The following is a 15,471-nucleotide window of genomic DNA, read 5'->3' as shown; positions in this document are numbered from 1 at the left end:
ACCTCCATATGCTGTGGGAGAGGCCCAAGAAAAGGCAAAAAGACAACAAAAAAAAAAAGTTATCTTACCCAGCAGTCTAGGGTTTTAGAATTTGATACAATAAAGAAGCCAACTTTGACTTTACTCGTACGTAGTGGTGAGTTAATGGCAAAAGAGCCCTTAAAAGCGTTTGGCTGATGCAGAATTTAATGTAATTAACAATTATGTATTATGTTAAAATGCTTGCAAGTGTTTTGGACAGGTTTTCCGAGAGTTAGGATCACGTGTATGCATGGGGATCAGAAGAGAGCAGGAAGTCCAGGTGGCCCTGCTTAACCCAGCAGAGGCTTGGTCCTGAGGGAACTGCATGTGAAACAGGCCAAGGGCACATGATTTAGGATCAGAAGAGTTGCCTATTTCCTTATTGTGATTTCTTGCTTAGGGATTGTTCCACTCCGCAGTCTGTGAGTGTAGCAGTTTGGTGAGCCCTTCTCTAAGTTGCTTTGCTCAGGCCCTGCATTTTCTCTTGTTCCCTTCACACCTCTGTTTTGGCTCCCTGGGTCCAAGCCACAGCTCTGCATCACCTCCAAGCCTGCTGCAGCCCCATTATGGCTCCTCATCTCCCTTGGTAAAGACAGGTAGGCTGATGTGGTGGGCTAGGGGTAGCGGGGAAGGGCACCCAGGGGAAAGAGGGCAGAGAGATTCTTTTCTTCTGCCACTTCGTTCAGAATTCCAGCCACAATGATGAGAGGAGGGGGTAAGAGCGAGCAGTCTGTAACCCTGACGTTTTCACCCTGCAAGCCACTGTAGCTCTTGTTTCTGCTCCTCAAAAAAAGTGAGGGGAGTACATGCAGGCCTTGGAGTCTGACAGACCTTGTTGGGTACCACCCGGATCACAAACTCCACTGTGGATGTAGGTCAGGTTATACCCTATTTCAGAATCAGCGTCTTCGGTGTAAAACGGAAATGATAATGAGTGCTTTCTAAGCCCAAATTTGGACACATCACCTAGGTGCTTATTATACACTTCAGAATTTTCCCATTGATATTAGGATGAAGACAGAGGCTTTACCATATTCTCTAAGGTTCCACATGGCCTGGCCTTTTCCAGCTCAGCCCTTGCTCCTTGGGCATGAGCCCCTGGCCTGGCTTGAACTTGCCAGGTTGCCCCTGTCCCAGGGAAAGCCTTCTCTGGCTGGGAGTTTTCTTTCCTCCCCTTTTGGTTTTGTTCATGCCCAAATCTCAGCTCAAACCTCTCTACCTGTCACCACCCTGATTAGGTCATCCCCCCCCCAAAAAAAAACCCCTGGCACCAAACTTTCATGGCTTCCCTTTTGTCATTTGTCATCCTTGAAATTAGATACTTGTTTGCCTTCCTTACAAAGTTTTTCAGCTCATTCCCAGTACCTAGAACAGAGCTTGGCAAGAGTAGACACGCACGCACACAAAATACTGTCTCTTGAGGGCGGAAGATGTGTTTCTGGCATACCAAGTTCCAACGGAGCATTTATAAATAATACTTCCAACGGAGCATTTATAAATAATACGGTGTTACACGTGCTGGTTTTATAATATAGGTTCAACAGCAGTTTGTTTTCTGGGGGGGAGGGTGACTTGTAATAGTGGGGAACACAAGTGGGGAATACATAATTTAATGTTTCGCTCTCAAGGGCCTTGCCTTATTTGTGGGTCCCAGGAAGCTTACAGGCCAGTGCCGGGAGGAGGAGTAGGGATAGGATGAGACTAGGAGATACTTTTTCTGTCTTTTGTTTGAGCACTTCTTTTGTGTGTTTGTTTGAAAATATCTAATGTGAGTTTTCTTTTTAAACTACTTATGGGCTTTTGTGGAAAGGCCTGGGAAAAGGAGCAGTATTTATAACATTGTTTCAATGGGAAACTTATTCCAAGTTCCAATTAAGTGACCTGCAAACAAGCTTTTGGAAGCTAGCACATGGACAATGAGCTGCTCTACTTTTGGCCTCTGCTTGTTGGCATCCAGTTTTAAAGAAAAAAGGATTTCAGGCTTAACATGGGTCTTTGATTTTTGAAACACATTCTTAGACATTTGGAATGCTTTATTTTTGGAAAATCATGATTTTCATATTTTTAAGAAATAGAATTGGAAAATGAGTTAGAATGTCTGCATAAAAATATCCTAATTGTGTGTATATGAAAGTATGTGTTTTTTCACTACCTGCAATTACACATTTAAAAATAAAAATAAGAGTTCCCATCGTGGCTCAGTGGTTAGCGAACCCAACTAGCATCCATGAAGACGCGGGTTCGATCCCTGGCCTTGCTCAGTGGGTTAAGGATCTGGCTTTGTTGTGAGCTCTGGTGAAGGTCAGACTTGGCTGGGATCCCAAGTTGCTGTGGCTGTAGCATAGGCTGGCAGCTATAGGCCTGCTTGGTCCCCTAACCTGGGAATCTCCATATGTTCCAGGTGTGGCCCTAAAAAGACAAAAAGACCAAAAAAAAAAAAAAAAAAAAAAGAGAAATTTAATGGTGTTATAATAAATCTTCAATGTTTCTTAACTGGCTAGAATTGCTAAATTATTAGTTCTAGGTAGATTTACCCATTTGTTGGCTTTGTACACATTCTTACGAGAGGTAATAATATGTAATTAAGTCAACATTGAAAAATGCAAGGGAACCATCAGGAGCTGATTGAAATTAGGAGTATATTAAGTTTTTTGTAAGAGAATTGTTTTATACCAATGGAAAAATATGATACCCTTTTGGGGGCATTTGTTACATTTAATTCTGTATTTCATCATTTTGTAATGTGAAAATTATTGGTCTTATGAACATATGAAACGTGATTTGTGCGTTCTGCTCCTTTCTGGGAAATGTAATTGTGTAAGTGCTTGGTATCATCGTGTACGCCCAGAACTTGGTAGGTACAGAAAATTCTCCTAATTGAGGATGATGTTTTTGCTTTTACGCTAGTTATTGAGGTATCCATTTTTTAAGTTCTTGCAAATGAATAGATGCAGCTTTGAAGACAAGTTAGGTAGCAAATTGATGTGAAAATTCTGTTCATCTTAGTGAGGCAGCACATTCAGGAATAACCTATGTTAACAGCACAGAAAAAAAGTCCAAAAATAATGTCAAAAGATGAAGTCAAGGACATTCTCCTTCAGTGTGCTACATTATAACTCCTCTCCCCCCTACACTAACTTGAAGGCGTTTTCTTTGAGCTCATGTATGCTTTAAATCAACCAGAAAGCTTAAAAGATAGAAAAATGAATTTTCTTGCTACATTATTTTTAGGCATGTGGAATATGGCTTAGTGGTGAGGTTTAGCAGATGGGTGTCTGTTTTTATTCTCCAAGTACAAAGAAATTACTCAGTGAATGGAATATTTAAGATTTAAATAAGCTTTTATTTTTTAAAGTTTCTTGCAATGCCCCATTTAAGCATGATTCTAATATTAGGTTTAAAAATGTGCATTGTGCAGTATTGCCAGTGGCTGGGAATTATGATGACAGATAAGCTTTAATGGCTTTGTCGAATTTTAAACAGTGGCTGTAAAAATTAGTTTCCTTTGGCCTTTAATGACATTGGTACTTTTTAAAATGGCATACAGAGAAGACTCTGAAGTGGTTTCCATTTTTCCTTTTATCTTTTAAGAAGGTAATTAGGGATAAAGAGCATTAAAATTTTTTAAAGATGGTATCAAGAATATATAAATTAATCTGGAGCATCAAAGCCTAGTTAGAAATACATCACTTGATTAGATTATCTTTAGAATTTTCATAGGCTGAGGTTAATTTTGCATAAGTACTGTGTGACTTCAGAGAAACAGTCACAAAAGTGATTTTAAAAAATTTTTCTATTATAGTTGATTTACAGTGTTCTGTCAGTTTCTGCTATACAGCTGAGTGACCCAGTCGTGTGTATATGTGTATGTGTGTTTGTGTGTGTGTGTGTGTGTGTGTGTGTGTGTGTATATATATATATATATATATATATTCTTTTTGTCACATTTCAAAGTGTTTTGCAGTTTTTAATTTGCAATTTTACAAGCTACTGGATAATTCAAAGATGTGAATGGTCTAAAACAATTTTGTGCTAAATAGTAGGACATTATACTAAAATGCTGAATATACAAATGGATGGAAAATTTTGAGCATTGTTCTGAATTTATATATAATTAGTATTTGAGCTTAGAAGACCAAGTTTTTATGAAAATGCAGACACTCTACCAAGTTCAAGTGACAGACCCCTAGTTGTGACAGTTATGATGTCTCCAGGCATTGACAAATGTCCCTTGGGGGTAGAGAACCATTAATTTCAATAATATTGGCAGCATTGCACACTTCATCCTAGGCAAATGGTGTTGAACATGCAAAGTGCCTTCCTGTAGCTTGTCTGCGTGATCTTTAATGCATCACTGTAAGTTAGGCAGTGCTTTGCAATTGAAGAAATCAAGACTCATTGTGACTAGGTGACCTCTCTGAGGTTTCACCTGGGGCAGATCTGGGGTTAAAATCTAGGACTTCTGATGCAAGTCCAGCACCCTTAATTTGATTACTCTGTATTAAAATTTCTCATCCTAAAGAACCCTTTCATCGTCGGTTACACCAGAGCTACCATTTGTAGCAGCTAACATTTGAAAATGTAATTATGTTGTTTTGAGGTCTGACATTCTTGAGCATGCATGAGTTACTCAGCACTGGGCTAGACCCTTTCTACATGAACCTGGAGTTTTGTGAGCTGCTTCGTTAGTCCTGAAAGCCAATCTCAGCACTCTATTGCACCTGGAAAATTATCTGAAAATTTTGTATGCAGAACCTTTGCAGAGTGCATAGACTTGCTCTTCAGCCATTTGTGAGAGGACGCATATGTTCTATTATGCAGGGCCAGTAAGACTTCCTAAACATCTCCTTTAAATGTCTTTTTTTTTTTTTTTGTCTTTTCTAGGGCCGCACCCGAGGCATATGGAGGTTCCCAGGCTAGGGATCTAATTGGAGCTGTAGCTGCTGGCCTGCTGGCCTGCTGGCCTTTAAATGTCTTTTTTTTCCTTGGTGCTTCATTTCTTGAGTCAGTGCCCCCATGTCTGTCCCTCTCTTTGTCTCCTCTTAAAAATAACATTCCTTGTTCCTCTTCTTCTGTGACTCTCTGGCTGCTTCTCCTTCTCATTCTTCTTGGAGCTCCTCCTCCAGCTGCTTTTCTCAGGTCTTACCATTTTGTCCTTTTTTCAAGTTTCTTTGCTGGTTAGGGTATATGATCTTGAAAAGACCTTTTAATCGTCTGTGTTTCAATTTATTTTAATGGAGATAATACCAATGCCTACCTCATAGGTAGTGGGAGGCTTCAGTGAACTAATATATATGTAAAATGCTCTCCAAGATAGATGCCTAGGACCCAGTGACCACACAAGTCAGGCTTGTTACTGTTGTTATTTAAATGTTGTGTTTCTTGTCACTACTAAGCTCTGTGGTGAGAAGAAATAGGAGTTTACAGTGTAGTTTTATGGATATAGGGGTAGAGGAAACTGGTGCTGTAAGATCTTTGTGTACTTCTATGTTAGGAGCCTTTTACTTAGCAGACTATCAATATTCTTTTTAAAAAACCTTTTTTTAAGTTAAAAAATTTAAAGTATAGTTGATTTACAATGTTTTGTCAATGACACTTATCAATATTCTTTTGTTGGGTTTTGTGCAAATGACATCTTACCTTGGAAAATCTAATGTCAGGTGTTACTGCGTAACTTCCTACCAGGAAAACACTGTTTCATGTGTTACTGTCCTCTAGCTGCAAGGACTAGAGAAACACTGGGGTTATTTTGGGGGATGTGGATTTATTGTAAAGATATGTGGGAAGTCAGATCCCCAAACAGCATCTCATGATTTGTCCAGTCACATTCTGCAGATAATGGGGACATTGTTTGGGATGAAACAGCTTCTCCAGTATCAGAAGAGCCTGCTGTGCTCATGATTCAGTTGTTTCTTGTTTTGTTTTTTTAATTGTAATTTATTTTGTGATTCAGTTGTTTCTTGTTTTGTTTTTTTAATTGTAATTTATTTTGTGATTCAGTTGTTTCTTATCGCGGCTGTCTTTTTAGGGACTCTGCTTCTATTGCCAGCCCCCCGTCTTTCGGTTTTCTAATTCTACAACCCCCAGATTTCCAGATGAGCTCTTTTCTCTGGGTATTGCTTGGTGTGTCCAATTATGTTCCAATACAACCACATTTAGAAGTTGACTGGTATTGTCTCCAAATGGAAATGGAAGAGGAAGAAGCCATCATTCCTCTTCTTGTTTCTGAATAGGTTGAGAGGGGAAGGCTGAAGAGGGGCAGGGATTTCTCTTGGATGCAGACTGTACAGTTTTTCTAACATATGCCTTTAGACTTCTCTGCAACCCTTTCTCCATAGTTATGGCCCTCCTCACATGTCTGGGGAAATGACAGTAGTCATTTCTGTTGAAATTATTGCTGTCCTAAAAAATCTTAAAGGCCATGAAGAATGGGTTCTCAGACACATTCACTTGGGCACAAATAAATATTACTGCCAACAGAAATGGAATGTTGTCTGCTGGTTTGACCTTTCTGCGGCAAGAATAAAACTTTTATTTTTAGGAAAGATCATAATTATAGTGAGTCATTCTGTATATTCCAAGTATAAGTTTCTGGAAAGATACATGGCCATTGAGAGTTTTTCCACTCAACCAGTGACCCAGTCTGTAAAATAAGGGTATTGGGCTTGATGATCTTACGATGAACAAGCATCATATGATTTTTTTAAACTTATACATCCTATTAAGCTTTCCAAGTCATCGCTCCAGGATATGTGAGAATAACTGGACAGTTAAGCATTGTTTGGTTGAGGAATCTTGACACTGTTCTCATTTCAGTTCTTGCTTATTTTTCTTCTTGATTTAAATGTTGCCACAAGGAAATTTTGCTTACCTAATCTCTATTTTGTTTGTGTGTGATTAGATTGTAAAAGGAATTAAAATCCTGCAAAATGAAATAATACAACAAGATCAGCGACTGGCCAAAGCAATGAGCCGTGACGGTTCCTTTCATATTACCCTGCTAGTGATGAAGTTATTAAATGAAGATGAAGTGAACATGTGAGTAATATGTCTTTCTGAAGTATTATTTTCCATGTTATTGCTCTAAGTAAACATAGCAGAACTCAGAGGCATTGAAATTCTAAGGAAGTATTCTTTATTATAATTTATTCCAATTGATAAATCTATTTATATAGAATTCACTATGTAAATAGTCTTCCTAATCTTTTTTTTCCTTTTTTTTTTTTTTTGCTTTTTTGAGGCAGCATCTGCGGCATAAGGAGGTTCCCAGGCTAGGGATCTAATTGGAGCTACAGCTGCTGGCCTGTTCCACAGCCACAACAACGCCAGATCCGAGCTATGTCTGAGACTTATACCGCAGCTCACAGCAACACTGGATCCTTAACCCACTGAGCAAGGCCAGGGATCAAACCCACGTCATAGTTCCAAGTCGGATTCATTTCTGCTGCACCACAAAGGGAACTCTGTCTGTTTTTTTCTTTTCATGGTGCACATGTGGCATAAAGTTCCCCAGCTAGGGATTGAATTGGAACTGCAGCTGCTGGCCTATGCCACAGCCACAGCAATGCCAGATCTGAGCCGAGGCTGTGACCTAACGCTGCAACTTGCAGCAATGCCGGATCATTAACCCACTGAGTGATGCCAGGGATTAAGCCTTCATCCTCATGGATACTAGTCAGATTCTTAACCTGCTGAGCCACAATGGGAACTCCTAATCTATACTTTTAAACTCTGTTGTTATTATCAAAGGCATTGGTTATACAGTTATTTTGTCCATGTTAACTGTGTAAGTACTCTGGAGTCTGACTTTAGGTTAGGATTCCAGGTAAAGATTTGGGCACCATGGCCTGACGGCTTTTTTTTTTTTTTTTTTTTTTTTTGTCTTCAGGGCTGCACCCTTGGCATATGGAGGTTCCCAGGCTAGGGGTCTAATCAGAGCTGCGGCTGGCAGCCTATGCCACAGCTATAGCAACTCGGGGTCTGAGCCACATCTATGACCTACACCACAGCTCATGGCAACACCGGATCCTTAACCCACTGAGTGAGGCCAGGGGTTGAACCTGCGACCTCTTGGATGCTAGTCGGATTTGTTTCTACTGAGCCCCGACAGGAACTCCCCAAGCACCTTTTACTAGCTGCCTGATTTTGGGAGCTATTACTTTTTAATGCTTTTTAAGTAAATGGAGGAAATAATAGTAAAAATACATATAAGAACTCTTTGTATAGGGCCTGGAACAGAGCAGGCCCTTGATATTATTAGCTATTAGAGGTGTCATTTACTAGGTTAATGGACAGTTTCACTTTTACTTCCCTCATTCTTAGGGTACCTGTACACTCAGCACCCCCAAACCCAGAGTTGTGTCGGTAAAGCTGAGTACCGGTGATGGGTTGATGCTTTCCAAGGTGGCGTGGAAAAACCCTGGTCCTCCCCCAGTTCTCTGGGTTTCTCTCTGGGGGCCCCTTGCCCTATTACCTCCTGTATTGCCCTCTGGGTTCAACTCAAGCTTAAGCTCCTTGGAAAGCCAAAGCCCGAATGGATTGCAGCTTACTTCTGTCTTCTGCCCTGATGTCTAGTCTCCTGAGGGCATGAAGACCAAGGCTTGGGTTGGGAAGGGGGTTGGGATCAGCTGGTCCCAACCTGATCCACGCAGAAGCAGGTCTTGAGCACCCTGTGATGGCAGAGGGCTGGAAGAGCTTTCTTGACTTATGTTCACTGTTCACTTTGCCAATAAGAAGAAAAAAAGACAAAAAGAAAAAAGACTCTGATGCTCTTTTTATTTTTATTTATTTTTTGCTTTTTAGGCCCACACCTTCGGCATATGGAAGTTCCCAGTCTAGGGAACTTCTGGCCTACACCACAGCTCACAGCAACACTGGATTCTTAACCCCCTGAGCGAGGCCGATTGAACCCGCATCCTCATGGATACTAGTTGGGTTCATTACTGCTGAGCCATAATGGGAACTTCCAAAATACTCTGATGCTCTTAAAAGGAGCCAGAGAAGATGTGACATAAGAAGAGGAAAGCCTGAGAGGAGAGTGATGTCCTCTATAGTAGAATGGTGTACTAGTCAGGGTTCCCCAGAGAAGCAGAACCGATAGGATGGATATGCATTTGGATATCTAGATTTAGATATACTTACAGCTACAGCTAGAGCTATGTATAGAGAGATTTCATTTAGGGAATTAGCTCACGTGATTGTGGGCCGTCTGGCAGGCTGGAGACCCAGGGGAGAGTTGATACTGTGGTCTCATGTCCAAAGGCAGCTCGGAGGCCGAATTCCTTCTTCCACGGGGGACCTCAGTCTTTTCTCTTAAAGGCTGCAACTGATTGGATGAGGCCCATCCGCATTACTCATAGTCTACTGATTTAAATGTTTCTCACATCTAAAAAATTCCTTCAGGGAGTTGCCTTGTGGCACAACAGGTTAAGGATCTGGCATCACTGCTGTGGCTCAGTGATGGTTGGCTCAGGTTGCTGCTATGGCTTGGGTTCGATCCCTGGCCTGTGAACTTCCTCATGTCACAGGCACAACACAGCCAAATAAAGTAAGGTAAAATTCCTTCCCAGCAATATCTAGACTGGTGTTTGCCCAAAAACTGGGCACCATGGCCTCAGCTGACACATAAAACTAACCAGAACAAAGGACACGAGCAAGAGAAAATTCTGAGCTGGTGTAAGGGGTAGCGAGTAGGAGACCCTGAACCAGCAATAACTTCCCAAGAACTTGGTGTGGACAGTGGAGGCACAGCCAGCTTTGAGGGCGATTGTTGTCCAGGGTGGGAAGGAGTGAAGAGCCCCTCTGGTGCTGGACGGAGGTGGCAAATCAGAGGGAGGGGCACAAAGCCAGACACATCCCCCAGGGGTTGAATGTTCTCTCCAGGCCCAGCCCCAGCAGCGTTGAGCAGAGAACTAGGAGTGCGACAGAATCCCAGAAACAACCTAAAAGAAGAATCCTGTAGAACCTGAGCCAGAAGGAAACAGTACCATTGATACAAAAGGCACAGCATGGGCAATAAATCAGCTTTCAGCTCATCCACATTGATTTCCAAGAAAAGAGAGAAAGAGGCAGGTAGCCGGGAAAACTCAAGCTCCGCAGAGGCCCTCCCATCCAGTAATGCTGGGAGGGTGCGCCACCACTTAGGTGGGAGAGTAGAGCCCAGGAGACTTCTAATAGGCGGACATGGCCTATCAGGGCATGTGGATGGATCCAGAAATTGCCTTGCGGCCCAGTGGGTAGACTTGGAAGTTGAGGGAGAATCAGTGGATCAGAAGGAGCAGGCTGAGGGATAATGACACTGCTGAGTGGCCCTGTTTCGTGATCAGCGGCTCGGGCAGGGGTCTTTGCTTCAGCAGTGCATGCGAGTACAATGCCCAGTACAAGCGGGCTTTCAGACACCAGCATGGGGCACCCAGGGATGTGACCAGACTGGTCCCCCCGAAAGGGAATCTCTGAGGACCCAGACAATAGACAGACCTTCTTCAGTCCCCTTGCCAGAGTATGCTGGATTCGCTGGGAAGGAGGAGGGGAGACAGAAGGGAAAAACAGTCTTGAATGGCTTGCATTAATGGAATAATTGTACCCCAAAGAGACCTTTGTAAACCAGAGAAGACTGAGGTACCATTGATTGACAAATTAAGGTTTGATCTCTGTCATCAGAAATGGGTTTGGCCACAGCATGTATATTTCAGTTTCTGCTGCTCAGCCTCCATTCTCCAAACAGATACTTCATTTTATTTTCTTAACCCGTGTTGTGAGTCAGGCAGCACAGAAATGCCCTCTTTCTTGTTCATGTGAGGAAACCAGGAGTCCTAGGAATTAAGTGATGCTGGTCAGTGGAGAAGCCAGAACTAGTCTGTCCTCTTTATTATTCCATGGAGTGTGATTGTGAGAGACAGGGAGGCAGGGGGAGGGGGTGGGACGGCGACAGGAAGGAGAAAAGATGAAAAGTGCATGAAAGAGACAGGAGAGGTTAGCCTGCTGGAAGTACGAAAGGCCTCTTGTCTCTGTGGCCTCTGTGGATAAGCCCACAACTGACTAGAAATACTGTTGAGTGGTGTGCCAGGGTGGGTATGTCCTCCATGTATTGTAATGTTTATGTTTCTCAGTGGAGATGGGCCTGCCTTCTCTAGGAGACTTTTAGAAATATTTGGGGGGGTATTTTTGGTTGTCACAATTATTGAGAAGTGCCATGGGCATTTTATGGGCAGGAGTCCAGGTTACTAAGCCACCTGGGCCAGTCCTGAACTAGGAAGCATTGTCTTGCCCTAAATGATGGCATTGCTTGTTGAAGAGTTACTGTACAGATCACAGTCATTCAGCCATAGGTTTCACAGTGTCTCTTTGCAAATTTCAGTTTCGTGTAAAAAACTGTGTAGCAATCCATCTTGTGTTTGAAGAATTAAAGTGACATTCTTATGCTGTTTTATGATGCTGGGACTCATAACTCTACTGGAAAATGATGACCAGACATTTGATATTCAGCAGTTGTTCCTAAGTTATAATGAAAAATCTAAAAAAAATAAAATAAAAGTTTGCTATACAGACAAGGTAGGTAATCTTTTGCAATTCAACCAATGTTAATTATCAACCATGTATAAGATACTGAGTTGAGTGCTTTGGGAAAAATGAAGATGAATCCTGATTGGATCTTGTGCTCACAGATTGTAGTTGACTAGATTATATGAACCCAAACAACTCTAAGAGAAACATGTAAAAAGGGTATGTTTAATTAGGTATAAAATATTAAGGGAATTTGAAAGGAGGGAAGATTTGTTTCTGGTTTGAGAACCAGGAAAGTGTTTGTGGCAGAAATGTTGGCTTTTAAGTGGCGATGAGTTTCAAGGTGTGCCTTCCCTTTGGGTAGCTGTGTAGGGAGAGTGAAACTGATTGGCTTTTCTTGGAAGACATTGTTTGTATGAAGAATTTGCCAAGTCCCTAATCTTTTAATTTTGTTTTTCATCTTACGCTGTATAATATGCGAGACATTCATATTGTCCGTTTCTTGTTCTAGATTATTACTTTTCAAAGTCTAGTATCATATTTTAGGTGTTTAATGGAATATTGATCAATGGCTTGGATATGGAGTGTTCAGGAACATTTGTTTTTAAATAATGAATTTCTTCAGGTAGATATCATCCTTTGTGTCCTCACAGTGTAGAAGAAAGGCATAGAAATATATTAGCCCATATCCTGATTTGAAAAGATAGCTGTCCTGTCTTAGTTTTAAATACAACCCTTGCATCTGAACTCCAGTTTCAGAATTCTGTTTCCTATATGCCTATATTCTATTCATTTTACTCTAAAGAAGTCTTCCCAGAAGTTATTCTTGAAAAGATGTTCTATTTAAAAGACTCTGGAAGCTAGTGAACTTACCAGTAGGCACTGATTGCTTCTCACTCTGTGAGCAATGACGTCTCTTTAGGACAAATTTATTGATTTATGCCACTAAAGGCCTGAAAATTTGGACTGAGTTTAGATCATCTACATTTCTGTAAAGGGAAATAGGATATAGAATCCAATATCTCTGAAAAACTCTAGCCTTTGCCTAGCCTGCTTTTGTATATGGTTACATTTAAAATGAGTATCCTGAATTCCCTGATTTAGCATAGATGAGCCCGTAGATGAGCCAGAAGTGCTTGTTCTGTCTTCACACACTCTAACTCAGTAAACACTAAAGAACCATGTTGCAGTAGAAGTGTGTCTGTACACTGTACCTTTTTGGATGAACATAAATAAGTTAAGAAAGATTGAATTTCAGATGTGGATTTGGAAATACAGTTATGAATGTTGACAGTTCTAGGAGTTCCCGTCGTGGCTCAGCAGAAACGAATCTGACTAGCATCCATGAGGACGCAGGTTCGATCCCTGGCCTTGCTCAGTGGGTTATGGATCCATTGTAGCAGTGAGCTGTGGTGTAGGTCACAGATGCCGCTTGGATCCCGTGTTGCTGTGGCTGTGGTGTAGGCCAGCATCTACAGCTCCAATTCAGCCCTTAGCCTGGGAACCTACATATGCCGTGGGTGCAGCCCTAAAAAGGCAAAAAAAAAAAAAAAAAAAGTTGACATTTCTAAAGCTATTTTGAAGTATTATACATTGTTTTGACAAAGAAATGAGATGGTGTGGAAACTATGGATGAAAGTGTTAAAAACTTTATATGAAAACTAATTTAGAAATGTGAAAGATATATAGAAATGCCTAAATTTCTTGTGCACACATGACATAATTACTGCTGGTGAATGAATTGCTGATCAAGATAATTTAAATTATAGTGGTTCACCAAAGTGGTGTTTTAAAGCCCTATCCATAATATGTGTCCTTATTTCTTTTTTGAGGAATTGCTGCCCTCTAGTGAGTTTAGTTTTTATCCTATAGTAAAGTACTTAGACCAAAATCCTCTTCAATTTGAAAGTAACCGATCTTAATTTTCAAAAAATTCCAAACCTGATAATGTCTAATTCATGAATATAGTAACAATTTTTTTTTTGGTCTTTTTGTCATTTCTAGGGCCACTTCCTTGGCATATGGAAGTTCCCAGGCTAGGGGTCTAATCAGACCTGTAGCCGCCAGCCTACACCACAGCCACAGCAACGTGGGATCCGAGCTGCATCTGCAACCTACACCACAGCTCATGGCAACGCCGGATCCTTAACCCACTGAGCAAGGCCAGGGATCGAACCCACAACCTCATGGTTCCTAGTCGGATTTGTTAACCACTGCGTCACAATGGGAACTCCAACATTTATTTTTATAAAGAAAAAATAATTCTTTTGAAACACAGAATAGCCCTTTAATCACGTAGGCTAAACAGATATGACAAACTTCTGTAGCTGTAGTTGGCAAATGTGAACTTGTACTTTGGTTGAACCCAAGTACAGTAAATTGTCTTATTATGGAGACTATTATATTTCAAAGAGATAATGTATTTTAAGTTTCAGTAGACTGCCTTACAAACAGTAAATACTGTATAAGCATTAGTACTTCTAACAAGAATCTAGAACTTTCACATAATCTAATGTACACTGTAGGTATTAGGGTTTTTTGGAATATATTGTCAGTAATCTTTTTTGGAGTTGTCCATGCCATTTTTCCTTGGTTAAAAACTTTGGTGAACTAGGAGTTCCTTCTGTGATGCATCAGGTGAAGGACCAGCATTGCCACAGCTGTGGCGTCGGTCACAGCTGTAGCTTGAATTCAGTCCCTGGCTGGGGAACTTCCATATGCTGCCAAAAAAAAAAAAAAAGCAAAAAAACAAAAAAAAAAACGAACCTTTGGTGAACCATAAAATAGCATCTTCTTTTATGTCTTTAATATAAAATAAATTAATGATGGCCTTTCTGACTAGTGTGAGGTGGTATATAATGTGAGAAGAAAGAATGTATACGTGTATATGTAACTGGGTCACCTTGCTGTACAGTAGAAAATTGACAGAACACTGTAAACCAGCTGTAATGGAAAGAAATAAAAATCACGTAAAATGATAAAAATAAAATAAAATTAGGTAAAGATTAATTCACTTCTAAGGATTTTGCTTAAAAATTAATATTAGTTTTATTTCGATCATGCAGATTAGATTTTGAAGGTATTTGCACTTTAAAATAATTAATACAAGTATCAAAATTAATTATCTTTCTAAAACTCATGATTTTGTTTCTCATTTGGCTTTGTGTATTTTGTCACTTGGTATCTTGCTGAAAAATATATTCTCTCTTACCAGTGGTATTGACGCCCTTTTGGAACTAAAACCATTCATAGAAGAAATCCTGCAAGGAAAACCTTTGACTTTGCCCTTTGAAGGGGTTGACACTTTTGGAAATCAGGTTGGATTTGTCAAGCTGGCCAAAGGAGATCACATAAACCCACTTTTGGAGATTGCAGGTAAGGCAAATAGTGATATACTTAAATGAAACCTCATCTGTTGAAGAAGCACTTTTTTTCTCCCAATTATTGTGATAGATATTTGACATCTTTTAATTTGGGGGAACCAGTGTAACCTCATTTTGTAACTGAGCTGCTTCAGCATCTGCTTATGTAGGTAAGTAGCCAAGTAAAAGACCAGAAAAGTTATCTTGATTCTTAGCCCCTAGGAATACGTTGATTCTGGAAAATGATGGACTGGTCTCAAGTATTTGTGAGGACTGACCATGTCGTAAGTCTGAAGGATCCCAGTGTTTATCATGATATTTGACCTGTAGTTGGCATTTAATAAGTGTTGAAGGAATTAGTAAGAATTACCAGTTCACAGGTTTGTGGGGATTGTCAGCCCCATTCCAGAGAGTCAGTAGATGAATCAGCAGTGTTTTCCTCTGTGCTTCCTTGGTGCTTCCTGTTTAGGTACTGTTCTCAGAGCAGAAAGTCCACTGGTGGTAATAAAAGGTCTCATGTCCATTGGAGAGCACATTGTTTTGTGCAGTACGATGAAAATGTTAGGGACATAGAAGCAGAAGATCA

At 40.6% G+C, this 15,471-nt stretch overlaps 1 protein-coding gene across 7 annotated transcripts in view; it reads left to right on the top strand.

Moving 5' to 3' along the window:
• AKAP7 (A-kinase anchoring protein 7) overlaps window positions 1–15,471 on the top strand; it is a 141,093-nt gene that overhangs the window by 30,342 nt on the left and 95,280 nt on the right. For all 7 annotated transcript variants that reach the window (XR_002342906.1, XR_002342908.1, XR_002342904.1 and 4 more), the window contains exons 4-5: window positions 6,923–7,059; window positions 14,738–14,898. Coding sequence is in view for 2 of the 7 variants with exons in the window: in XM_021088003.1 (XP_020943662.1) it covers window positions 6,923–7,059; window positions 14,738–14,898 (298 nt within the window). In the remaining 5 variants the exon portion in view is untranslated. The remainder of the gene's footprint in view (window positions 1–6,922; window positions 7,060–14,737; window positions 14,899–15,471) is intronic.

This window comes from Sus scrofa, chromosome 1 (genome assembly GCF_000003025.6).
Source record: "Sus scrofa isolate TJ Tabasco breed Duroc chromosome 1, Sscrofa11.1, whole genome shotgun sequence".
NCBI lineage: Eukaryota > Metazoa > Chordata > Mammalia > Artiodactyla > Suidae > Sus > Sus scrofa.
Note: the sequence above shows the minus strand (reverse complement) of the source record. Positions and strands in the feature narration are given on the sequence as shown.